A 27,743-nucleotide genomic window follows, 5' to 3' on the forward strand; every position below is an offset into this window, starting at 1 on the left:
TCAGGCATGGTCTACCACTGACTTATTGGTGTGACCAAAAATAAATAAAATGTCATGAATGGAAGCGCAATTATGAGCGAAATACCGCCATAATTGTCATGCTTACAATAAATTGAGGTCACACAATTTGGATTATAACAGGAACGAGTGTGTGAGAGAGAAGTGGTGCCAATATTAAATTATCTAATACTCCGTATGATTAAACTATCCAAAAAAAGGAAAAATTAGACAGCACGCTATTAGTCTCATCATATATGTTAGTCGAGGAAGACAAAGATTATGAATCTGAAACTATCAAGATTAACATTTTTGATGAGTTTTTATTTTTATTTTTTTGTCCATAAATCATTCTCAATGAGTTCTTTTTTTGTCGGGAAAAGTTATTCTTTTTCATCTTAGCTTGCTGAAAAAGACCTTCGTTCCAACCAAAGACAGATTAGGATTAATTAATAGAGCTACTGATTCCATGATATCTGTAAACCATTACAAAACAAAATTTATATATAATTTAATTACAGTAGTAACTCTAAATTTTGTATCATTGATTTGTCTAATTGCCTTTAATTAATCAAGCATAATAAAACAACTTTTGTCTTGATTTCACAAAACAGTGACAAATTAATAATCTGCAGCCATGACCATGCATGCTCTTCTGGTCAAAAAATTCTTTTTCTTTGTTCTTTGAGCCTGACCTTCCAGGTTGGAAAAATGAACTAATTAACTTTTCCTCCCTTTTTTTTGGTATAAATATTTAAAACTCAAACTTGTCATACAGAAGCCTAAATAGAGAGAGAGCTTGTCACACAGAAGCCTAAATATATATATATATATATATAGAGAGAGAGAGAGAGAGAGAGAGAGAGATGGGAAGAAGATGGATTCTTCTTGTATCACTTGGCATTTATGTTGCCTCCATGCAGTACTTGGCCAAAGCAGATTTGCCAGCCATATTCATATTTGGTGATTCAATTGCAGATGTTGGGACAAACAACTTCTTGAAAAGTCTTGCAAGAGCTAACTATCCTTACCATGGGATCGATTTTCCGAATTCAAAACCAACAGGGAGATTCAGCAATGGCTATCACACTATTGATTTTATTGGTACATTTTTAGACATATATACTCTATAAGCTTAAAATAGCTATTGCTTTCTGATTTATTTATTTTCTTTTTTTTCTTTTTATCTTTATCTTTATGGTGTTTATTTGCTTAGCGAAGCAGTTTGGTTATAATAGCAGTCCACCACCTTTTCTCTCTCTTCTCCAACACAATCTCAGTTTCAAGAGTAACATACTGCGGGGAGTGAACTTTGCATCTGCGGGAGCAGGGATTCTTGATCCCACTGGAATTCAATTATACGTAAGTTTTTCTCACTCTTTTTTAGTTTTTTTTAAGGTCGGGATGATAGTTGGTAGAAAGTACATCTCCCAAAATGAGTATGCTCATATTCGAGTCCCCTTATATGTCAGGATTTGTCAAAAAATAATGTTTCTTCAATTCCTCTGGCCATTCCTATTAAAAGAGTTCATTAAGAAAGTGCAAGAGGCCGGGATTGAAGAAAAATTAGTCACACATCCAGTCATCTATCATTATTTTTTTTTTCCTAGGAAACAAACATGACACTGAGTCACTGACATTATATTTAACTCAATGGCATGGTGTTTCACAACCCAAAAGTGGGATGTGGTCTCATTGAGAGATCAAATCAAACAATTCGAGACTGTTTGTGGGAATATCACAGAGGTTTTGGGTGCATCTAAGGGAAATTCTCTGCTTTCAAACTCCTTGTACCTCATAACTATCGGAAGCAATGACATCTTCGACTATCAACATAGCCTCCGATCGCGAGCTATCCCTCCGCAGACATTCTTAGCCACTCTCCATGACACATGTCAACCATTTGAAGGTTTGAATTTCAGTAACCTCTCTCCTTGCAAATAAATGGAGTTTTATTTTATTTTATTTTATTTATTATTATTTTTTTTTTGGGAGGTTATTTTTAGTTTAGTTTGGTTAGGGAAGTAGTCACGCAATCGACAAATGTCTACTATATTAAATTCAATCAACAAATATTTACTATCACCATAATAATTTGAAATTCGAAAGTCGGACAATTCTGATTTATGTGAGTGTAGGCTGACGTCATCATAATGTCATTAATATTCCTAGTGTGATGATAACATCTTAGTTAGTTTAGTTTGATTAGGTAACTAGTCACACAATCTATTTACTATCAGCATAATGATTTGGAGTTCGAAAGTCAGACAATTCTGATTTATGTGAGTGTAGGCTAACGTCGTCATGATATCATTAATATTCATAGTGTGATAATAACATCAGCATCTCCTCATATAAAATAAGTCGAATTTGTCCGATTGTTCGGCTCATTACTCTTACTATAAAACTCGAACTTCGATCATTTTTCAAGCGAAAGAAGTTATGTCATAGAGAGAGTTGTCTATAGACAAGGGAGAATTGAATTTAACCCCTTTAACTTGTAACATTTTGACCTCATTTTGAATATAGGGTTAAAATCATAAAACTCTCACTACTTTCAAATTTTGATCATAAGACCCCAACCTATTTCAGAAAACTCCTACATTTTAAAAGTAATCACATTGCCCTAATATTCATATCCGACCCGTTAATCGGGTTATGAAATGACACATTTAACCTTATTATTTAATATTAAATTAAAAACTAAATATTATTTTTAAAAATTACACAAATACCCTTTAAAATTAAAAAATATATATTTTAGAGAGAAAGGGGTGAGAGTTTTAGAGAGAGAGGGGGGGCATAATTTTTGTAATTTTAAAAATATTTTTTAGTTTTTAATTTAACATTAAATAGTAAGGTTAAATTTGTCAATTCATAGTCCGATTAACGGGTTGGTCATGGATATTGGGGCAATATGATCATTTTTTAAAAGTGTAAAGATTTCCTGAAACAAGTTGAGATTTTATGATCAGAATTTGAAAGTAATATATGAGGGTTTTATGATTTTAACAGTTGTATATATATATGCCAAAAAATTCATCAACTAATCGAGTGGGATTAGTTTTACTAAAATACCCCAACCAATTAAAAGTCATACGTGAGTTTATTATAATTCGACCAATAGTGTAAATTTAACTAAAAGATTTTTTTTTTTAATTTTAAAATCATATTTTTTGTTATATACGCCACCATACTTTAAAAATTCATTATTATGAGTTCAACAACATGTTTCTTTAGCATATGTTAATACAGTTAAATTTTGTAATATTGTTTCTCCTCAAAAAAAAAATAAATAAATAAAAAATTCTATTCAACCAAACAAAATAAACGAAAACTATTACTATTTTATGTCATTGAATTACTTTTTGTAATTAAATTTGGCATTTATGAACAATGGGTTCATTGATTGAATTTGGCAGAATTTATACAACTTGGGAGCCTGAAAATTTGGGGTAGTAGGTGTTGCGCCAATTGGATGTTGTCTATATCAACGTGCTCATAAGCATAATGTGGATGGTGGATGTTTTGAGGAATTGAACGACTTGGCTCGAGCTTTCAACAATTTGACAAAGGCTTTCTTGCAAACATTGAGTTCCAAGGAGTGAAGTATTCATTTGGGAATGCTTATGACATGACCATGCGTCTCATTGATGAACCATTTGGATTTTGTAAGCTTTCTATCTTCTTAGTCTAGTCGGGTAGGAATGTCAATTTAACTCATGGGTTTTTTTTTTTTTTCGTTTTTTTTTTTTTTATTTCATTACCGAAGTGTCTGGGCTTTATCCCTACTAATTCACGGGAACCGTGTAAAGCATCCCCCACAACACGATCGGATAAAACTCGGATTATATCCGCGGGCCTGATCCTAAGGAATTGTTTGCACCCAAGAGAAATCGAACTTAAGACCTAATACTTCACAAGACACTGGCCAAAAATTTTCCAACTAAGTCAACCCTTAGGGTTTTCAATTGGGCACTTATCTTCAATTATTTGAGCAAAAGTGGTCCTTATTTCTTACACTTCCATTACAATCTAAGCATTGATATATAAAGCTATGTTCAATAATGCACTAACTTGTCTACAATTATTTGAGAAATGGTGGTGTTCTTGTCTGCTATTTTTAAGCAATACTAGCCCTCAATTACTGTTACATTTTAACTACGTTATTAGTATCAATATTCAAAGTCGCTTAGAAAAGAAAAAAAAAAAAAATTGAAAGAAAGTTAATCATACATTTCTGAGGAGGCCCAGGACGACATGGGCCGGATCTGATTTGCAAGCACGACATCCGGTCCGTACAGCTGGGTCGGCCCATAAAAAGACACTGCCATATAGGCCGAACGCGAATAAGCCCATCAAAGGTGACCAGGACTTATGGAGGAACAGGCCCAGATCCAGCAATCCGTCAATATTTGTAAATATCTTGTAAATATCTATAAATAAGGGAAGGAATGAAGAGAATAGGAGGATCTTTTGGGTTGAAGTGTAAGAATTCTAGAGAGAGAAAGAGGGTACGAATTTCTTGCATCTTCAATTGGCGCCGTCTGTGGGAATCGCATGGAAGTTTGGTTGATCAATGAGGAATATCGAGTGGATTCAGACCAATTCGGTTGATCGAGACTCGATCTTTGGGATTTGGATCCAGATCTGAGCGATTGTGACCTACCCTGGAGGAATTACAATTCTTGAAGCTTTGGCAGAAGTGGCTTCAGATCTACGCAACAACGAGTTGTTCGATTGTGGCAGGATCTGACGGATTTAGAGTTCAGACAATTCAGATCTCGTAAACGGTGAGCATAATTCGGAGAATTCGAAACCAGATCTGAAAAATTCTCACTCACGAAGCTCGGATCTACTCGCGAACTTGAGATTAATGCCTTTACTCCGTTCAGGAATAATGATAGGTGAAAGCTCCAATCCGATGGAGGCTGTCCAGCAAACAAAGATTGAGGAGTTGATGAACTTGATCGAAGCTCTCAAAAAAGAGAATGCAGAATTGAAAGCTGGAATGCAACATCGGCAAATACCTGCGGTTTCGCATCCACTTCTGGTCGGTGAAGGAGGTGTTCAATCTAATATTGCGCGTCAAGGCGAACAGGACGAGAACAATCAGTCAGCTCACTACCGTGATGAAAGGATGATGGACAATTTGCCGCCAAATGTTCGTCGAGTTGAGGATCACGAAGGATCGACTCACGTTGATCCGCGACATGAGCAGATTAGACGGAATGAAGCCATAACCTTCGATCCGCATCGGGAAAGGTTCGACCGAGAGGAAGTGATAGAGGTTGATCGCCGTCGAGTAGTGTCGCCTTGGCAAAGAGAGTTCATAGAGGAACGGTCGTTCGATCCGTCTTACCGGCCCTCCATGGCTACTATCACTCATCGCGGTTCGGAGGGTAGAACCGTAACTCACAGAGCTACCGCTGGACTCCAGAGAGAGAATGAAGCTCTCCGATCCGCAGCTCGGACGGTTGATTCACCATTCACCGACGAGATCTTGAATGCCCCGCATCCAAGGAAGTTTGCTATGCCAGTCTTTATTCTGTTTGACAGAACAACCGATCCGATCGATTATGTGTACCATATCCAGTTGAAAATGGCCCTGAATACGGAAAACGACTCTTTAATGTGCAAATGTTTCCCTACAAGCCTAGCCGGACCGGCGCTCAGCTGGTTCAAAAACTTGCCTAGGAGCTCCATTGGTAGCTTCAGAAACCTGTGCGATCGGTTCATAAGCCAGTACTATGGGAACAAGCGCCCGCCGAAGGACATCTCGAGCCTATTCACGATGAGGCAGCACAAAGATGAACGTCTCCAGGCTTTTCTTACCAGGTTTAATCTCACTAAGAGTATGGTGATCGAATGCCACCCTTCTACAGCAGTTCAAGCCTTCAAGTTAGCCATGACACGTGGAACTCCGTTTCACACCAGTCTGGTAGTGAACACGCCGACTACTATGGATGAACTCAATGAAAGAGCCGATGGCTTTGTGCGCCTAGAAGAAGAGGAGGCAGCTAATGCTCGGACAGCGTCGCTCGTGTCAACCGAGGAAAAGTCCAAGGCAAAGATCAGGCAGAAGCAGGCTCAGCCGCAACGTCAGACCTCTTGGAAGGCAGAAAAAAGGTCCAGGGAGGAAGAGCTGATTACTCCGCTGAAGGTCACTCTGGCGAGGCTGTATCAGGAAAACAAAGATAAGTTTCATCCACCACTGCCAATTAGGCAACACCTCGAACAGAGGGATCAAACTAAACATTGTGCTTTCCATTCCGATTTCGGTCATCAGACTAACGAATGCAGGAACCTGAGGAGGCAAGTGGAGATGTTGATAGCTAGAGGGGAGTTCGCGAGTTATGTTCAAGGCTCGGCGATAGAGCAGAATCGACCGGTGGAACAAATAAAAAGGAGTCATAAACAAAGCTCCCACAATTCACAACCAGTTCGTATAATCAATGCTATCCATGGTCGACCCGAGCCTAGTGAAGAGTCAGATGAGCTACTCCGGACGCGCCTGCGGCAGGCGCAGATGAAGAAAAGGGTCAGCCGTGTGAATACTCTACACCAGCAGAGCCCATCGATGCAGATAAAGTTCGACTGGACAGACCTGCAGCGTGTTCAACTGCCCCATGAAGACCCGTTGGTAGTCAGTTTAACAGTAGCGGACTGCTTGGTGCGCAGAGTTCTGATCGATCCTGGGAGCAGTGCGAATGTCATGCCAAGGGACACATTTAATAGGCTCGAGATTAAACTAGAGAGGCTCAAGCCCACTGGAAATCCCTTGTTAGGGTTCGATGGGAAGAGGGTGGAGCCCGTCGGGATGGTGGAAGTGGAAGTTCAAGCTGCAGAACGAGCTCTTATGGAAACTTTTGTGGTTGTAGAAATTCACCCCTCGTATAATCTCCTGATGGGAAGAGGATGGATTCACAGAGTCTAAGGTGTACCCTCAACTCTGCATCAGGTCATGAGGTGCCTCGGACCCGATGGAGATAAAGTGATAGACATTCGGGGGGATCAGGTTGCAGCCAAAGAGTGTTATTCCGTTACACTAAAGCATGCTGGGAAAGGGAAGGCGCCCGTCCGTTCGGCAAGCCCCAGATAGCAATTACAGGAACCTCCGCCTGAGCAGAACAGGGTGGAGGGGTCAGTCGACTTGACTGAGGAGCCCCTTCTGGATGTGCAGATCGATCAGTCCAGGCCAGAACGAACTACCAGAGTAGGTATAAGACTGACCAGAGAAGAGCAGCAAGAGCTAGTTGATTTCTTGTCCCACAATGCCGACGTATTTGCATGGAGTCACCTAGACATGCCTGGAATTAGTCCCTCCGTATCCTGTCATTCCCTGAATGTCAATCCCAATTTCAAACCAGTGAAACAGAAGCAGCGAAGATTTGCTCCAGAACGTAATCAAATCATAGCGGAAGAAGTCGATAGGCTGCTTGATGCGGGATTTATCAGAGAAGTGCACTACCCTGATTGGTTGTCCAACGTCGTTGTCGTGCAGAAGAAGAATGGGAAATGGCGAGTATGCATTGATTTCACCAATTTGAACAAAGCCTGTCCGAAGGACAGCTTCCCGCTGCCTAAGATTGATCAAATGGTGGATGCCACCACCGGGTATGAGCGTTTAACCTTTCTGGACGCTTATTCAGGTTATAATCAGATCCCTATGGACCCCGCAGATGAAGAAAAAACTTCTTTTGTCACCGAGCGAGGAACATACTGCTACAAAGTTATGCCTTTCGGACTAAAGAATGCGGGAGCAACTTATCAAAGACTTGTTAGCAAAAATTTTAAGAATCAAATGGGAAAGATTGTGGAAGCCTATATTGATGATATGGTGGTAAAGAGTAGGAAGAAGGATGATCATCTGAAGCATCTGCAAGATGTATTTGATGTACTGAAGCGATATGGGATGAGGCTCAATCCAACTAAGTGCTCGTTCGGTGTGAGTTCTGGACAGTTTCTGGGACACGTGGTCAACCGTAGAGGCATCGAAGTTAGCCCCGCTCAAGCAGAGGCTTTGATTAAGAATGCCGAGCCAAAGACGATCAGAGAGGTGCAAGCCCTCATAGGACGAATAGCTGCATTAAGTCGATTTATTTCAAAATTGTCAGATCACTGCAAACCGTTCTTTGACACGATTCGGAGCCATGGAAGGCAGGTCTGGGGGGATGAGCAACGACAAGCATTGACTCATTTGAAGGAATATATGCAGAATCCACCAGTCCTGTCAGCCCCAGATCCGGAAGAAAAGTTATTTCTATATCTTGGAGTATCTGGTGTCGCGACGAGTGCCGTTCTGATTCGTTGCAAGGAAGGGGTGCAATACCCGGTATTTTATGTAAGCAAAACAATGACAGAGGCAGAAAAAAGATACTCAAAGGCCGAACGGGTGGTACTTGCACTTGTAAATGCAAAAAGAAAGTTGAGGCATTATTTCGAATCCCACCCCATAGCTGTTCTAACAACTTTTCCAATCAGAACGCTTATGCATAAGCCAGAGCTCTCGGGCAGAATGACAAAGTGGGCCATAGAGTTGAGTTCATTTGACATAACGTATGAGCCGAGAACAGCTGTTAAAGGGCAAGCGGTGGCCGATTTCCTGCTAGAATGTGATGCCGAGGATACGGAAGAAGACCTTAGATGCGGCTCTTGGAAACTTTTTGTGGATGGCTCCTCTAACCAGATGGGGGCTGGAATTGGGATCAAACTGCAAACCCCAGAGGGTACTTCCTTAAGCCAAGCACTCAGACTTGAGTTCCGAGCCACCAATAATGAAGCGGAATACGAGGCGTTGCTAAATGGATTAAAGTTGGCCAGAGAGCTACAGATCAAAAGTTTGACTGTGTATAGTGACTCGCAGCTGATTGTTCGGCAGGTAAATGGTGAGTACGCGACCAAGGATGACACGATGGGGGCATATCGTTCTGCCGTTCTGCATAAAGCCAAGGACTTTGCAAAGATTGAATTCATACAGTTACCGAGGGAACAGAATGCAGATGCGGACCGGTTAGCATGTAGTGCTTCGAGTTCCGGTGAAACATTGGCAAGGGTGATTCCAGTAGGAATACTGACCCAGCCATCTATTTTCGAAGAACCCTTGGACTCTGACCCTTGGCAAGTCAACGTCATACCGTATTAACCGAGTTGGATTGACCCCATCATTACCTATATTCGAGATGGCGTTTTGCCTATGCAGAGGGATGAAGCTAGGAGACTCAAAAAGAATGCTGCAAAGTACGCCATCGTGCGTAACCAGCTGTACAGAAGATCCTACTCTGGCCCATACTTGAAGTGTGTCACCCCCGCGGAGTCGCAACAGGTATTGCGAGCTATTCATGAGGGTGTGTGTGGCAATCATTCTGGGGGGCAATCGTTAGCGCATAAAGCAATGACACAAGGGTATTTCTGGCCAAACATGTCAAGAGATGCGGAGGAGTTCTCTCGAAGGTGCGATAAATGCCAACGATATGGACCATTGATCCACCAACCACCTGAGGAATTGCACGTAATGGCCTCGCCATGGCCTTTCGCGCAATGGGGGATGGATGTGGTCGGTCCTCTGCCAACTGCAAGAGCTCAGAACAAGTATGTGTTACTGGCCACGGATTACTTCACTAAATGGGTGGAAGCAGAACCATATCCTAGCGTGACTCAGACTCATGTGAGACGATTTATTTGGAACAATATTATCTGCCGTTTCGGCGTTCCCAGATCAATAGTCATGGACAATGGCACAAACCTCGACAGCAGGCAAGTGAGAGAGCTGCTGGAGGAGTATGGAATCAACCAGAAGTTGGCTGCAGTAAGTCATCCTCAGGCCAACGGACAAGCAGAAATCACAAACAGAACCATTTTCGCCTGCATTAAGAAGAAGCTGGAAGACCATAAAGGGAAGTGGTTGGATGAACTCCCGAACGTTCTATGGGCTTACAGAACCACCCCAAGGCGGCCGACTGGGGAGAGCCCGTTTGCAATGGCATATGGTACCGAGGCAGTTATACCGGTTGAGCATTTGGTCCCCACTATCAGAAGCTTAGCATGGAGTCGAGATCAGAACGACAAGATGTTAAGATTGAACCTCGATATGATAGACGAAAGGAGGGACACAGCGGCTATAAGGTTAGCATCGTATCAGCAAGTATTGGCGAATAGTCACAACAAAAGAGTAAAACACAGGGATTTTGCCCCTGGCGATCTGGTTCTGAAAAGAAAGGTGGGGATGGTCAAAAAAATGATGCCACCCTGGGAAGGCCCATACAGAATTGCAGAAGTCATAGGCAAGGGGGCATATACGTTGGAAACCATGGCGGGAAGGTTGGTCAGCAAGCCCTGGAACGCCACGTCTCTGAAGAGGTACTACTAATAAAAGCTAAGTTTCGGCTTTAATTGGATGTTGTTTGTTGTCAATCAAATACGTATGAATGTGTAAGTTACTGAAATTTACAAAAAATAACTTTCTTTTCCAACGGCCTACTAAAAAATGAAAAGCCAAATGGCAAGTGGCATTCTAGCCGAGCGCCAGGCACTTAAGCAAGATAAGTGGCAGCTGGCACCATAAGCCGAACGCCAGACACTTGTTAAAAATTTTAAGCCAAGTGGCAAGTGGCATTCTAGCCGAGCGCCAGGCACTTAAGCAAGATAAGTGGCAGCTGGCACCATAAGCCGAACGCCAGACACTTGCTAAAAATTTTAAGCCAAGTGGCAAGTGGCATTCTAGCCGAGCGCCAGGCACTTAAGCAAGATAAGTGGCAGCTAGCACCATAAGCCGAACGCCAGACACTTGCTAAAAATTTAAAGCCAAGTGACAAGTGGCATTCTAGCCGAGCGCCAGGCACTTGCCATAAACAAACACACGGCAAAGCTAATATAAAAGAAAAGAGAGAAAAGATATATATGTATTGAAAATAGGTTGAACAGAGCACAACACAAAGGGAAAAAGAGTTCTGTCATTTCATTGATATTAAGCATTGAGTTTACAAAAAGTGAGATGTCCATCGTTACAAAAAGATATGGAATGGAAGAGTCCGAAGGAGCCCTAGCTAGACGCCTCAGTACCAACAGCATCCTGGTTGTGCCGACCCGCCTCCTCGGCCCCATCAGCCGTCTCACCTTCACGAGGTGGGGAATCAAGATGAATGACTGAATCGTTCGGCTGGGGCTCAGCGTCAGCAGTGGCTATGGAAGGTACCACAGTTGACGATTGAGGAGCGGTCAGAGGCAGAGCGGTAGGAGGAGCTGTGATGATCCTTGAGGAAGCAATGTCCTGGCACTCATCGAATATGCGCTCCGCTTCGGTGGGTTCTGGGTCGACATAGACCCCTAGAGGTTCGATCCCTAGATCATTGTCGACCTCATCTGGAGTGGAACTGGTCTGTCCCTCATCCGGAACTCGGTCGGCGAAACCTTCCCGGAATCCTTGAGCATATCTAAGAGCACCGACCCTTGAGAACCGAGCGTGAAGAGCCAGCATCCCACCACTCACTCTGCTGATCGCATCGATCAGAGCGGTACGCTCGTCCAGAGCTCTTTTCTCAAAAGCCATCCGAGCAGACTGTTCATCAGCCAGAAGGCGCTGGAGTTCTGCCTTTTCGTCTCTGATTGAGTCACGCTCAGTCTGCCAGACGCTCTTTTCAAGCTGGAGGGCATCCTTCTCATCCTGAAGAGAGTCATTCTCCTTCTTCAGGATATCTCTCTCTTGTTCAGTTTTTTCAAGCCGAGCCAGTACCTCGGTATTCTTCATGGCGAGAAGGTCGTTTTCTTTATTAGCCACCTCCAGGCTATCAGAAAACTTACGAGCCCTGGCGTTCCCCATCTCCACCTGCTTCTGCATAGCCATCATTCCGAACAATATCTGCATAGGTGTACATTAAGAACGGTTAAGCCAATAGTCAGGTCAGGCGAAGGCAAGACCAAATAATATGAGAGAATTCATGAGTTGGAAAATAAAAGTCACCTCCATAGCAGATTGGGGAAAGCGGCTGAACACATCCTTCTGGGATAGGCCCTTTGCCGCCTCAAGGTCTTTCGGAGTCCACATGCTCCTATAGTACGCCATGGCGGTCTGGCCATCCTTCAGCATGGTCTCGTTCGGTTTCACGAACGTCCCATCCGTTCGGGTGTACCGAGGGGCCCATGGCGGTAAGGTGGGGATAGAAGGGGGGCCTGAAGCAGAAGCGGAGCCACCAGCTGCAGTAGGCCCAGAGGGAGCAGGAGCTCTGATCGCACGGTGCAAGAGAGCACCCGGCCCGGAGACCCGGGTCCTTCTTATGAGAGATTCCTCCTCAGGATCGACTTCACTGTCAGGATGAGGCCTTTTGCCTCGTTCTTTGTCCCGAATGCCCCCCGCGGCAGCAGGAGCTGTGGTAGTTTGGGGAGACACGCTCGGGTTGGCAGCAGGGGTGCTGACAACAGAGTTAATAGCCACTGTGCTCGGGATAGTGTCAGAGATGGTGGCTGAGGAAGAGGCTGATGCTGGAGAGGAGGTCGCCCCAGCAGCAGGAGTGGCTGGGGGAGTATTTTTCTTCCTGCCAAAAGAAGGAATCTGAAGCCTGCTCATGTTATAGCCGAGTGATGAGAGCGCTAAGAGGTTGTCTGAAGTGAGGAGATCTGAGCAGGAAGGAATATCGTTCAGAACGTATTTCTTCAAGTAATTACTCCTATCCCTGCAAACACTGTAGCTCAAGTCATCACAAGGTATTCCTAAGGAACGGCATAAGAAAGTACAAAAACGGGGAACGCATGTTTCGTAGGGGCAATCATGTTTATGAGATTTGAATTTCTTATAGGAGGAAACAGAACAGACACCAAAGGCGCTCGGGATTGGGTAACCCTCTGCAACCGGCGAAGACCAAGTCCCACTAATGCCCACGATGCTATCCCTCCAACCCTTTTCAGATTTTATTGTGTCCGTACATATGGACATCTTCTCGAACGGGTAGAGGTGGTAGAAGGGTTCGTTAGTACGGATCTTACTGACCTTATAACACAGAAGAAGGTCTATGAGGTCAAGGTCCAGATTTCTGTCACGCATCAACAGGAGCATAACGGATATGATTCTAAAGAAATTGGGGTTTACCTGCAGGGGGGATATCCCCAATCTATTGAAGACATAACTAAAGAAAGGGTGCAGAGGGAACCTAACAACATTCAATTGAAGGTTCGTGAATAAGACTTCGCCGGGCAGGAGGCCGGCACCGGTCATAATGTTAACGTCCTAAGGGCAAACCCTAACTTCGATGTTGTCAGGAAGTCTAAGTCTCATACGAAGAACATCCAGATCTACAACCATGGTGGAAGTGCTTGAAGGATCTAAAAGGGGGTAAATAGAAGCCTGCCGAAAGTAAAAAGGAACAAAACTAACCTCAGAAGACTGCAAGATCGCTGGAAGAATGACTCTTGAAGGATTTCACCAGAAAAAGCTTAGCACTGTTCTAGAAAGAGAGAGATTTGACTGATGATGGAGACGGTAAAAGGACGTGAAGTGGTATTCTAGGACCTTATAAAGGCGAGGGGGGCCCGAGGGCCGAAGCGTCGGGAAGGCGAGAAATTCCTCGAGCCCCGGAACATTGATTCTGGATCTGACCGTCCGTTCCCCCACGTGGTTTTCTCGAGCCGTCAACGTCATGATGGGACGCTATCAATAATTACCCCCTTATTAAATAAGGGGCAATTATGGGGGCAGTTGAGGAGGCCCAGGACGACATGGGCCGGATCTAATTTGCAAGCACGACATCCGGTCCGTACAGCTGGGTCGGCCCATAAAAAGACACTGCCATATGGGCCGAACGCGAATAAGCCCATCAAAGGTGACCAGGACTTATGGAGGAACAGGCCCAGATCCAGCAATCCGTCAATATTTGTAAATATCTTGTAAATATCTATAAATAAGGGAAGGAATGAAGAGAATAGGAGGATCTTTTGGGTTGAAGTGTAAGAATTCTAGAGAGAGAAAGAGGGTACGAATTTCTTGCATCTTCAATTTCCCTCTATAACTTCTTAGATTTTAATGAAACTAAAACGGCCTGCTGTGGAATGGGAAAGTTCAACGTAGAATTGTATTGCACGGTAAAGGGTAACCTCTGTCCGAACCGCGACGACTACCTGTTCTGGGACTTGTACCATCCGACTGAGAGAGCCTCCAAGTTGGCAGCTCTAACCCTCTATGGTGGTGGAATAGAGTTTGTGACACCCATGAATTTTAGTCAGCTGGCTGCAATTGACATTTAAGCTGCATTTCCCAAGAAGTTGCAACGTGACCAAGTGCTAGCTCCAGATCATGCCTCCGTCCACCGCTGCGACCTCCGGATCATCATGCCTCGGAAAACCCTAATTTCAGTGCTCTGTTTTGTCTTCTCGTCCCCAGAGTGAGCAAATTAGCCGTTGCAACGGCAGTTTGATTCAGTATTAAGACTTGGTTTGGGCATTTTGGTACCAAACTTTTTGTTGGGCCAACTGACTCTTCTTTTCTCTTTTCTGGGTTGGGCCTTGTATCAACCCTTTACTGTATATATTTTAACCATCAATAAAATTGCTTTTAAAAAAAAAAAAGATTTTGTGTTATATGTATGTTTGATTCAGTGATAATTGTAATGCCATTGTAAGGCTAAGAATGTTACCAAGGGTTTTGTGGTTTAGTAGTATCTCTTCTACTTTTTAGAACAGATGATGACGATTCGAGTCTCAAAAAAAGTAAAGTAAATGTGTGAGTTTATGTCTAATGATAAAAAAATAATAATAGATAAATAGCTAAGAACATTATTTGTTGGCCTTAAATAAATGACCATAATGAGTGGAGAACTAATCGAGGATTGATTAATTTTGGGGTGTTAACTACCCCTTTTACGGGTTTAAATATATATTTGTTTACAAAAAAAGGAATATATATATATATATATATATATATATATTTGGTAGTAAAGTATGAAAATTTTACATTATTCCCTTAAACTTGAAAAAATCTACTTTCTTATTTTAGAACAATTGATAGGGCAAATTGCATAAAACCCTTTTCTACTTTTAATTTTTGGCACAAAACCCTGAAAATAAAAATTTAACATAAAAGTCCCCTTAAACTATAATGACAATTGATGTTGCCTATTAATAAATTAGGCTGATTTGCTCTTTAATTCCACTCCTTAAATGTATAATTTCAAAAGAATTAAATTGGTAGCATTAATTTGTCAAAATGAAGTATTAACACCATTTTTATTTTCATTAACTTGCCTTCACATTAGTACGAGAGCTAAAACTTAATTTCTTTCAAAAATGCTACATAAGCCAATACCATCATTAATAGGGTTGAGATGAGGGTGGGCCTAACCCCAGCAATTTGAACCCCGCCTCAAGATAGTACTCCAGAATATTAATTTGTTATTTTCTCCAATCAAATAAAAGATAGGTGTCTTTATTGCTATTTTTTATACTTGAATTTTTCATTTGCATAGATTATAATTGCGAGCTTCACCTTGGTCCAAATTCAAATTTCTACTTCTACAAAATCATTCTTGCTCAGTTTTTTTTGTCAGAACGTTGTCTGATTAATTAACAGATTCAAATTTCAACTTCTCCAAATTTTTCATATAACAGATGTAAAATCATTAAGGGCGGATTTAGGGTGGGCTCTGATGGACTTAAGCCCACATCAAAAAAACAAAAAAAAAAAATTTACTAGAGATAATTTTAGCCCAGTCAAAAAAAAAAAAAATTGTTAGTACTAGCCTACTTCAAAATAGATTAGCCCACCCATTATGCATTTGTGAGTCCGCGCTTGAAAATTATTCTTGCTCTGTTCTTTATTTGTCAGAAAGTTGTATGATAATGATTTTATTTTATTTTTTGTTCAGAAAATCATTCTTGCTCAGTTCGATTTTTTTTTGTCAGAAAGTTATTGTCGCTGAGTTCTTGGTTCCAAAGAGACGGTGCAACATCTTAGCTTGCTGAAAACGACCTTCGTTCCAACCAAAGACACCATAGGATTAATTAACAGATTGAGCTACTGATTCCACGATATTCATTCGTGTCGTTTCGAAGCATAATAAAACAAATTTATAATGTATAATTTTAATTACCATAGTAACTCTGAATTTTATATATATCAATAATTTGTCTACGCAAAGCATAATAAAACGAAGTCTTGTCTTCATTTCACAATGCAGTGACAGATTAGTAATTTGCAGCCATGGCCTGATTAACTTTACCTCAATTTGTTCATTTGTTAAATACTTTTTGGTATAAATTAATTAAAAACTTTTAAGTCAAACTTCCATGTGATATAGAAACCCTAGAGAGAGAGAGAAGATGGCGGGAAGAAGATGGATTGTTCTTGTATCTGTTGCCATTATTAATGTTGCCTCCCTGCAGTACTTGGGCCATGGCAGATTTGCCAGCCATATTCATATTTGGTAATTCTATTGCAGATGTTGGGAGTAACAAATAACTTGAAAAATAGCCTTGCAAGAGCTGACAATCCTTAGAATGGGATTGATTTTCCTAATTCAGAACCAACTGGGAGATTCAGCAATGGCTATAACACAGTTGATATAATTGGTACATTTTAGGCACGCACACACACATATATATATATACACATGCGTGTAGTACATGTATTACGAGTTGGGATCCTTTGCTACTGAGTGATGGTAGCCGTCCGTGAGCATGTACTCGGACTTTCTACAACTGAGGATCATAACTCATTTTTATACTATTCAGTGGGTGTTTGTGATTGCTTCTATACTATTCAAAAGTACTTTCATTACAAAAATTACGATCGAATTTGTTTGGTAAAAAAAAAAAAAAAAATTGTTTTTAATTGATAGAGCTAGGTTAGGTCAAAAAAACACGTTTAAGAGAAGTTAGAAATTGCACCTTTCAAAATTGCGTAAGCCCTTTATATTTTTTATAACTATAATTTTGTCTCTGCTAGAAATAAATACCAAACAATATCCTAGTTATTATGGGATTCTGTAACAAACAAACAGGGGGAGCTAGGATTGCAAACTGAGGGGGACTAAAGATATAAAAATTTATAGATGAACACAATAATTTTTATGATAGATATGTTATATATATTCAAAAATAGCAAAAAATAATAAATAAATAAATAAATGATGGGCTTGTAGCTTTGGTTACACTAAAAGAGCTATTTGAATGGAATGAATATTCTCTTATAAGATAAGTGAGATTTCGTTGCTTCTTTATTTTGTTCAGAGAGTTGCTCATTGCTGGGTTGGGCCATTTGCTAATTTTGTTTTATTATGGATTGGGCATGGGCTAGGCTATGGCTGATAGGAAGTAGTAGTACTAATTTTATTTTATTTTATTGGACCTGGGCCAGGTTAGCCCACACTAAGTTACGCCCCTGCAAACAAATATCCTAGTTTATTCTAAGACTCTCCAATGACCTTCCATTTATTTTTTAGTACTAAATACAAATTCTATATAATAAACAAAAATGTGATATTTAAAAATAATAATAATAAAAAATAAAACGATACAAGTTGATTTTTATAAATTATTGAACTCAATAAAATTTTATAATAATATTTAATATTATGGAATTATCAAAATTTAAGTATAAGGGTAAGATAGTAAAATTAGTAATATTAAAAGTAACATTAGTTATGCATTTGGTAACATGTTTTAAGCAACATTATTACCAAACAAATTTAAAAGTGTTTCAAATATAAAAAGTGCTTTATACAATGTGTTACCAAATGCATAACTGCGTTTTACTAATAACAAATTTATAACGGCTCTACTAATAAAAGCGCTTTCAACATTCTAAAAGCAATCTCAAATGAGCTCTCAATATAAAAAATTAATTGTTATTTCTTTCTGAATTTTTTTTTTTTTTTTTTGGTTAATGGATAAGCTTGTGTATAAAGTAGAAAATAATGTACATGGAACCCTAAGATAGGGAAATACAAAAATGAAAAAACCAACCAAAGGCAGCCTAATGCAACCTCTAACCAAAACACTAGCTACAATAGTGATGTAGAACAAATACAATAACAATAACACTATTAGCAACCAACTAAAACCTTATGAAACTAGCCAAGAGTGCACACAGGAGGTGGAACAAGCCTGCACAAACAAACTATGAAGGTCTTGCTCAGTTGTGATTAGCCTAAGATCATCACTCCTCTTTAACTTGATTGTTGCAAGCCTTGCTCTGATACAAGTTTTGATTTGGGAAATAATGTGGTGAGGAGGAGTAGAAACATTCTTGAAAGCGCTTGCATTTCTCTCTTTCCAAAGGAAGTAAATTGCTGCTAACAATAAAAGTTCATGTGTTAAGAAATCTGATGAAGTCCAATGAGTTGAACACCATTGTATCAAATCCAACCAACAGTTGGGAAATATGTAAAACCCAACAATATCTCATGGATAAATCTCCAAATCTGTGAACTGTAGCTACACTTGAAGAACAAGTGGTCCATAGACTCACTCTCAGCAAGACATATGTAACATCTATTGACATAGTGTTTATGGAGCATTGGTTTGGAATCCAGTGTGTAGAGCCTACCTCTCACTGCTAACTAAGTTATGCAGCTGTGCTTTGGTAGATGATGCTTGAACCAAATTAGCTTATGCCAGACAAAAATTGGGGATGGTGGTGTAAAGTAAACAGTGGTATGAGATAATGAGAAAGTACCAAAAGGACTAGGCAACCACACAATGCTATCATGTTCTTCAAAGGGAGGAGGTAAGGAGTACAGTTGGGAGAGAAAGTCCAGTGACTGAAAGAACTGAGGGAAGCTCAATGATAGAGGTACCATCCAATGATTGCTGGAAATTAGGCTATCAATTATGGCCAAAGTGTCTAGTTGAAGAATTTCCAAATCATTCAGTCCTAACTGCTTTAAAATTGGGCCATTTAAAAACCAGTAATCAAGCCACAACTTCATGCATGTCCCACTCTCCACCTTATACTTGATAATACCTCTAGCCATTTCCCTTAGCCTTAGTAAACTCCTCTAAAAACCAGAACTAAGAGCAGATAGCTTGATAGTCCAAAACTATCTATCCTTTATAAGGTAATAGCAAATCCAGGCCACCCAAAGACTCTCCTTCCTCAAACACAACTTCCAAATATGTTTAAGGTTTGCAATTCTATTTGAAAGCTCAAGATTAGAAAACCCCAAGCCACCATGAACGTTTGATCTACAATCTGCAATACAAGCAACCTTGGAGTCCACCACCTTTCCTCTCTCTTATCAAACAAATGCCGGGTTTCAAGAGTAACATACTGCAGGGAGTGAACTTTGCATCGGGAGGAGCAGGAATTCTAGATGCCACTAGATTTAAGTTATCCGTAAGCTTTTCTCACTTTAAAATATCTAAAATAAATTTATCAGTAAAAAAATTTTAAAAAAAAATTATGTAAACCTATCTATAGATTGGATTTTGATCTAAATTCAATAACTCCGATGTAAATTAAAGATTTGATATGGTAACCCGTTAATTATTCGAATTCGATAATCCGTTAGTTAAACAAATCAAGTATGAATTATATTCCCATCTGATTCGACATAATATATTATTTAATATGTTCAAATTATACAATATAATGCAATAATATCTACTCCCTCTGTCCCAAACAAAAAAATGTGCACGTTTTTATTAATTTGTTGTCCAAAAATAAATATCCCAATAGAAAATTCAAAATACTATTTTTGTAATATTACCAATTTAACCTTTTATATTGAACTGATAAAATGTAAAGCATCACATCTCTATTAGGCTGCACAAAAATCCGGTGAAACTTAAAATCCAAATCGGACCAGACAGTTTGGTTCGGTTTACTAATGATTTAATTCAGTCACGATTTCAAATTTGTGGAACCGTAAAAATACGGTTTGGTTATGGTTTGAGGTCTTTTAAGACCAAACCGGATCAAACCGAACCGTTAAATTATATATATATATATATATATATATATATATATATACACATATAGTATAATTTAATCTAATTCTACAGTTGAATGTTGCTAGTTTTCTGAATTGTGGTGTTTGTTATTGAATTAATAGTTCTCAATGTATTAGGCTATTAGCAGTTCTGAAGAGGTGTTCACTAATTCACTTCAGTTACAGAAGTGACATAGAAAAATAAATATATTAGCAATTTTGAATGTATTAACTTATGTTTTAGAAGTGAATGTATTAGTAATGAATATGCTAAATTTGGTTTATTATTGTGCATTTGGATTTTGAATATAAATATTTTTATAATAGGAAAAAAAATTGTGGAATCGACTCAAACTGAACTGAAGTTTTACGGTTTAGTTTGGTTCAGTGCGGTTCGGTTCATAAATAAAAAATATTAAAAATCATGGTCTTAAAAAGTTAAATTTTTAAAAAGGAACATTTTTTTTATATATAAGGACGGACGCAGTAATATTTATATACTATCAAAATGTTATTTCTCTACTCCTTCCAACTCTCTCTATTTCTTACTCCTACTATTAAGGTGGGATCTAAATTTTTTCATTAAAATGCAAGGTTATTTTTGACAATATGACGATGTCACTATCATTTCTCAATCTTCTCACTTTTAGAAGAACTGAAAAAGACATTTGGTGGATAAGCTCTCTCCAAATCTCTTCAAAAAAAAAAATTTCCCCTCTCCACGTTAACAAACCAAACATAAAAATTACTATACCTTTCTTTTAAAGTGCAGGGGATTGAAAATAAATTAGCTAAAAGTCTATTATTTCTTTTTCCTAGAAAACAAACATGACTCTGACTTGATATTTAACTTAATTGCATGATGTCGGCAACCAAAAAGAGGGAGGTGGTCCAAATCAAACAATATATTCAAAACTGTTTGTGGGAATATGATTATTTATTTCCTTTTCTTTCATTCATTATTTCTTTTTCTTTAGTGGTTTTTTTTATATAAAAAAAGAGAGAGAGAGAGAGAGATTAGGAAGTAAACTGCCTAAATAGGGAGGTTTACTTGGGGGAGAGAGAATTAAGAAAAGTTTTATGCAATTAACCCTTTACTAGTAATATGTTTCGCTAGATTGGAGAAATTTCAACTTCTTATCGGATATTTTGACACCCGATACCCTTGCAATCAAAGCTCTTGTTGTTTTCTTTAGTAAATGGAGAAGCTTTGATTGATAAGATATCACGAATCAAAATACTCCCGGGTTAACTTATTCCGATCCCTATTCACTGGCTCAAGCTCAGTTTTTCAAACTTGTGACAAGTCTAAAATCAAGTGTAAATAATTTTGAATTCTACCTGACTCGGCTCATTTGCACTATAATAGTTAGATGTCTTCTTTTCAAAGAGGAAGTCGAGCCCTATTATGGATAATATATTTTTTAGAGTATTTGAGGAAATTTAATCGTACATTTTTCTCCCTAATTTTTAGATTTTAAGGAAATCAAAACAGCCTACTGTGGGATCGGAGAGTTCAACGGAGAATTGCCGTGCAGCACAACGAGTAACCTTTGTCGGGACCGCAACGACTCGTCGACTATCTGTTCCATCCGACTCAAGCCGCCTCCGAGTTGGCAGCTACAACCCTCTACGGTGGCGGAATAGAGTATGTGACAGTGACACCCATGAATTTAAGTCAGTTGGCTGCAATTCACATTTAAGTTGTATTTCGCAATAAGTAGCAACAGGAGAAAGTGTTTTATTACTTTATATTATATGTGTGATTATGATTACAATTGTAATGCCATGGTAAAGGCTAAGAACGTCATTTGATTGCCATCTTAAAAAATGGCCTTGATGAGTTGTTTTTGTATAATTTAAAACATAATAAAGTGGAGGATTGTTCAATTTTGGAACCTTAACTACCCCTTTTTATGGTTCGAATATAACATATTTGTTAATAAAATATAGTATTAATTCCTACATTATTTCCTTAAAAAGCCATGTTGTTAATTGTACTGAGACAATGTATTTGACATCAATCCACGTTTAAATCTTAGAGCCAACATTGTATAGTTACATGTTATTTTTATAAAATAAGGTTAAGGTTGAATCCCTTAGTAATATCTATCAGTATTTTTTTTTTTTTTAATATATATATACATACTTTAAAAATATATATATATACATACTTCGACACCACCACTTAATTGGATTTGTGACTGTAAGGTATAACCTAAACGTGCAAGACAGTTCCTAAACCAGACACGCCTAAGTCAAGATTTGCAATTTCAATGCTAGGATCACGAAAAAGTTTGTCCCGGATCCCATCAATCACCGCAACACCTAGAGGGCTATTTACGATCTTCACTTTGGTGCAAATTCAAATCTTCACAAATTTTGTTCCTCTTCTTCTTCGAGTATTCGCGTCTATGTCCCGACTAATTGCATAAAAAATATTTGTGCACCAAATTCTTGTTAACTGTATCTTTTTAATATATTTAATTTGATTTAGAATTTGATGACAAAGGTGAGTTAGGTGACCAAACACAAAATGTTCAAACTAAGTGTAAATTATCCCAAAAATGAAAAAAAAAAAAAAATTGAAGAACTCATTAGTTTTCCCGTTAAAAACACGCATGTTTGGTCAAGTAAGACAACGATTATAATTTATAAAGGTTTGTTATGTTGGAGAAGAATCTGAAAATATATAGGATATTCTTGTTGAATTTCTTAATTTTTTGTCGGGAAATCATAAATTCTTGCTGAGTTGTTGGTTTTGATTAAGAGATGGTGAAACATATTAGCTTGCTGAAAATGACCTTCGTTCCAACCAAGGACACCTTATAATGAATTAACAAAGCTACTGATTCCACGATACTAATCCTTACGTGTCGTTTCAAATCATAATAAAACTAACCATTTTCAACTTTATATGTGGTATAATTACAGTAAATAACTCTTAATTTTATATCATTGATTTTGTCTAAACAACCTGTAATAAAACAAAGATTGTTTTCATTTCACCATATATTAGTAATATACAGCCATATATGATCATGATGTAGAGTTTGACAATCGAACACAATCGATGCGAATAAGAAATGACGTTATATATGATAATGATCATAACATTCTCATATTTAATGACGTCATATTGAAATCATTCTCTATTCACATAAATTTTCAAATAACTACTTATCATTATTCATGAATCATGATTATATATATATATATATATATATATATATATATATATATGCTCTTGTGGTTATATGTGAAAAGGAATTTTTTTTTATTAGTAAGTGACATTTTGTAACAAACAAAACCAACACATTACAACCATGAGAAGGGATCTTCTACTTAACTAATATGGGCTTATTACTAGGAGAATCCGCCTAAATAGGAAAAGTTGTTTTCTTTGTTCTATGAGCCAAACCCTTCCAGTTGGAGGAACAATGACCTAATTAACTTTACCTCATTGTTCATTTTATGATATTTTTGGTATAAATGTTCAAGAACTTTAACTCAAAACTTGTGATACAGAAGCCCAGATAGAGAGAGAGAGAGAGAGTGAGTGTGCGAGAGAGAGATGGTGATGATGGCCGGAAGAAGATGGATTGTTGTTGTATATATTGCCATTGTTGCCTCCCTGCAGTACTTGGCCAAGGCAGATGTGCCAGCAATATTCGTATTTGGTGATTCAACTGCAGATGTTGGGACAAACAATCACTTGAATAATAGTCGAGCAAGAGCTGACAAACCCTACAATGGGATTGATTTTCCTTATTCAAAACCAACAGGGAGATTCAGCAATGGCTATAACACAGTTGATATAATTGGTACATGCATGTCAACATATACATACATACATACTTACATATATATATATATATATATATACTCTAATTGTCCATGTATTATACTTGTTTTTTCAATCGCTGGTGGTAGTGTCAGCCCTCTTAAAGCACTCTCATAATTCATCGCAGGATACACATAGTCTCATGTTTCACATGCACTGGACAATTACTTGAGAAAAATATCCTGAAATAGCTATTGGTTTCTCTTTTTTTGTACTAGTACGTTAAGCTAGAAATTAAATAGCTATTGATTGCTTTCTGACTTTTATTATTTATCTGTATGGGTTAGCGAGGCTATTGGGTTTTAAGTGGAGTCCAGCACCTTTTCTCTCTCTTGTCGACCGCATGCCGAGTTTCAAGAGTACCATACTGCAGGGAGTGAATTTTGCATCTGGTGGGTCTGGAATTCTCGATGAAACTGGAAATTTAACATTCGTAAGCTTCATTTTCTCTCTCTTGCTATGATCTGAAAAATATTTTTTTCTAAATCTTTGGCTTTTCATGATGACTATTTAAAGACTGAATTTGGAGGGAATCCAGTGTCTTGGTCGTTGTATAGCTAATGCAATACGACAATTAAAAAAACATTGGCCTATGATTTATTTATTTATTATACATAGGCCAATAATTTATTAAAAAAAAGTGAAAAATCCCCTGAAATAATTATTTACGTTTGACCCAATTAATTTTTATTGCAAATAGGTTTATAATTTATAAAATTTTACAAAAATGTTGAATAAAATAATTATTTTTTTTAAAAACATCTTTAATTTTTCCTTTCTTCTCATTCTTACTCTTCTTCTTCTTTATATTCTCTTTAAAAAAAGTTACATTCCTTTATTAAAACTATTTTTTTTTTTCTCTTCAAAGTTTGGTAATTAAATTTGTTACTAAAAGGGCTTCTAAGGTCGGTATTTTATGTTTCCATTTTTTTTTAAAATAATTATTTTTCAAATTATTAAATATTATTATTCCACCATTATTACCGTTCTATTTTTTGGCTTATTGTCTTGCATCTAGACGTCTTACCTATGGTCGGGGTTCAGGGGCATCTGAGTCCTATTGAAATCCCTTTTGATCTACCTCGCCTCAACATCTGGAATCCTTTTTTGTGGGGACGCATAATTAGGTTTAAGAATTTTAATCAGGGCAATCGTCTGTCGAGGATTAGATCCTTGGATTTTGGATTGAAAGACTATTCGCTTGAAAAAAATATAATTTATTCTCTTTAATATGACGCCCCCATGAAACAAATTCTTGACTCCGCCCTTGTTTTTTGTCTCGTCTACCTCTCTCTTTCTTCAAACCATGGAATGCATCTCCGTCCGTCTCACTCTAATTTCACTACTTTATAGCTCTCGTAGTATTTGGTCAAAAAAGGTAAAATTCATAGGGATGAGTGCATTATTTTTTAAATATTTCTAATTTACTCTCATTGTCTTAAAGTTACAAAAATAATTCAAGTTATGTGGACCATCATAGAAGAGTACATTTGAAATTTTATTACCTACCCCTATAATAAAATCTTTATATATATATCTATAAACTACACTCTTAAAAAGTTAGGTTTTAGAAAAGAAACATGTTTTTTTGGAACAGAGATAATATTTTTTTATTTTACCATGTTTGTGTGTATATAAATATATTTAAGTTTATTTGATAGACATAAATAGTAGACTCTTCTCTCATTTTTTTGGGTCAAATAGAAAAAAATAATAAAAATAATAATGAGCGGAAAGGATATCACAGTATTTATCTATGTTAGACACATGTCAACATGTAGTTGTACTCATAATTATGAATTTTACTCTTTTTTATTTATTTTTTTCAGCTTTACTTCAATTAAAGTATGGTGATACTTGTAATAAAAATATATATATATATATTCAAATATTTATTATTCAAGAAAGGAAAATAATTCACACAATTGCATAAAATTCCCTTGGTGGGACTATTTTTGAGCAAAGGTCAAAAAGTAATCCCAAACTAGGTGTTTACTGCAAAATGCAATAACTCAGAGGTTTAATAAAGTTTACCATATATATATATATATATAGACACCGACTATATATTTAACTTGGATGATGCGTGTTGACAACCCAAAAGGTGGAGGTGGTCCCAATGAAAGACCAAATCAAACAATTCCAAACAGTTTGTGAAGGCATCAGAGAGGTTTTGCTCGCACCAAAGGGAAATAGTCTGATTTCAGACTCCTTGTACCTCATCAGTGTAGGAAGCAATGACATCTTCGACTATCAACGTTCCAACCAATCTGTGTCTCCGGAGGCACTCATCACCTCTCTCAGTGAAAGATATGCCAACCATTTGAGGGTTCGAACTTCCTTATCCTCTTTCTTTTCGAATTTATTATTATTGTTATTATTATTTATTTATTTGTACTCACACATGCTACAAATGGCTACTCAAAGGCTCGGAACTCAATTTCTGGAGAGAAGTTATTCTAGTTGGAGAGTTGCTTATAAAAATAATGTGTGCACATTTTCCAAAAAATATTTCTTTTTTTTTTTTATTGAATTTTTTTCAAAAAGGTTTGATTTGTGTACATTTATTGAATGAGCAAGCGTAATGAACTCGTTTATTAAATAAGTTGAAAGAGTATGAAGTATAAGAGTGTTGACTATCTCTAACCTTTAGTGTAATTTAAGGCAGGAGTTAGTTTGTTACACATATGTAATTAGTAGGGAAGTAACTGTAATTATCTAAAATACAAAGATGGTAAGTGTAATAAATCCTAATTAGAGGGGTTGTAAATGTAATTTATCCTATATGTTCGGCTATATGGAAAAGTCTTGGAATTGGAATTGAAAAAAACTTATAGTTCAAGTTTATAAGTTGTTTTTCTCTAATTCCACGAATTTCAATTCTAAGGCTCCAATTATATGTAGATGTGTTTGGTGGCATGAAATTAGAACTTTGAATTGGAATTCATAGAATTGAAGAAAATTTTAGTTCAATTTTCAGAGTTGTTTTTCTCCAATTCTTCCAATCCCAATTCCAATTCTAAAGCTACTGCTCCATGTCCCTAAACTAATAAATGTAATTAACTTGTGATAGAGTTCAACTTTGGCTTTTCAAACTCCTATCGAGTCCAAAATCGATTGTAAAACTATGCTTAACTCAGCTCATTTGCAGCGCTATAATAAGTCTGCGTTGTGATTTAAACTTAAATAGCAATAAATTCTAATAGTAATATATGTATATGTATAAAGAATTGTTCTTGTATTGAATTTGACAGGATTTATACAATCTGGGAGCCAGAAAATTTGGCATAATAAGTGTTCCACCAATTGGATGTTGCCCATTTCAACGTTTTCTCAAGCGCAGTGAGGATGGAGGATGTTTTGAGGAATTGAACAACTTGGCTCAAGCATTCTACGATGCAATAAGGGATGTCCTGACAAACTTCAGTACAGAGTTCGTGGAAGTGAAGTATTCATTTGGAAATGCTTATGCAATGACCACGAGTATCATTCATAACCCACTCACATTTGGTAAGCTTTCTATACTCTCGATCTGGAATGCACAAAAGAGTAAGGGTCCGACACTCCGACACATTATACTAAATTTTATGTGAGTAAGAAATGGCGTCGTCATTATATTTAATGATGTCATAATAATGTCATTTTTCACTCATATAAATCGGTCGGACTGCTGTATAAAAAAAAAAATAATAATAATAATAAAATAAAATAAATTTGAAGAAATATAATGATAGATTTCCCTCTTTTACTTCTTAGGTTTTAAGGAAATCAAAACAGCCTGCTGTGGAAACGGAACGTTCAACGGAGAAGAAGAGTGCAACCCAAATAGTAAACTTTGTCCGAACCGAGACGACTACCTGTTCTGGGACTGGTTCCATCCGACTGAGGCCGCCTCCGAATTGGCAGCTCTAACCCTCTACGGTGGTGGAAATGAGTTTGTGACACCCATGAATTTGAGTCAGTTGGCTACAATTCCTATTGGCATTTAA

At 37.9% G+C, this 27,743-nt stretch overlaps 1 protein-coding gene across 1 annotated transcript; it reads left to right on the forward strand.

The window, feature by feature from the left end:
• The first annotated feature begins 863 nt into the window (after positions 1–863).
• Positions 864–27,743, forward strand: LOC132316302 (GDSL esterase/lipase At5g33370-like). The gene is made up of 7 exons (XM_059814806.1): positions 864–1,101; positions 1,214–1,578; positions 1,678–1,906; positions 2,215–2,279; positions 13,287–13,298; positions 27,009–27,264; positions 27,511–27,743. Exons 1-7 carry the CDS (start codon positions 864–866, stop codon positions 27,741–27,743), a joined length of 1,398 nt encoding a protein of 465 aa, XP_059670789.1.

Source organism: Cornus florida, unplaced genomic scaffold (genome assembly GCF_030987335.1).
Source record: "Cornus florida cultivar Cherokee Brave unplaced genomic scaffold, ASM3098733v1 CherokeeBrave_3.0.0_Hap2_Chr07, whole genome shotgun sequence".
Taxonomy (NCBI): domain Eukaryota; kingdom Viridiplantae; phylum Streptophyta; class Magnoliopsida; order Cornales; family Cornaceae; genus Cornus; species Cornus florida.

Excerpts from the sequence above, each read along its gene's own strand:
- LOC132316302 (XM_059814806.1), top strand. The coding sequence starts at position 864 with ATGGGAAGAAGATGGATTCTTCTTGTATCACTTGGCATTTATGTTGCC. Across the intron at positions 1,907-2,214 it reads CACATGTCAACCATTTGAAG|TCACACAATCTATTTACTAT; the intron begins GTTTGAATTTCA and ends TTAGGTAACTAG. Across the intron at positions 27,265-27,510 it reads TCATAACCCACTCACATTTG|GTTTTAAGGAAATCAAAACA; the intron begins GTAAGCTTTCTA and ends TTTACTTCTTAG.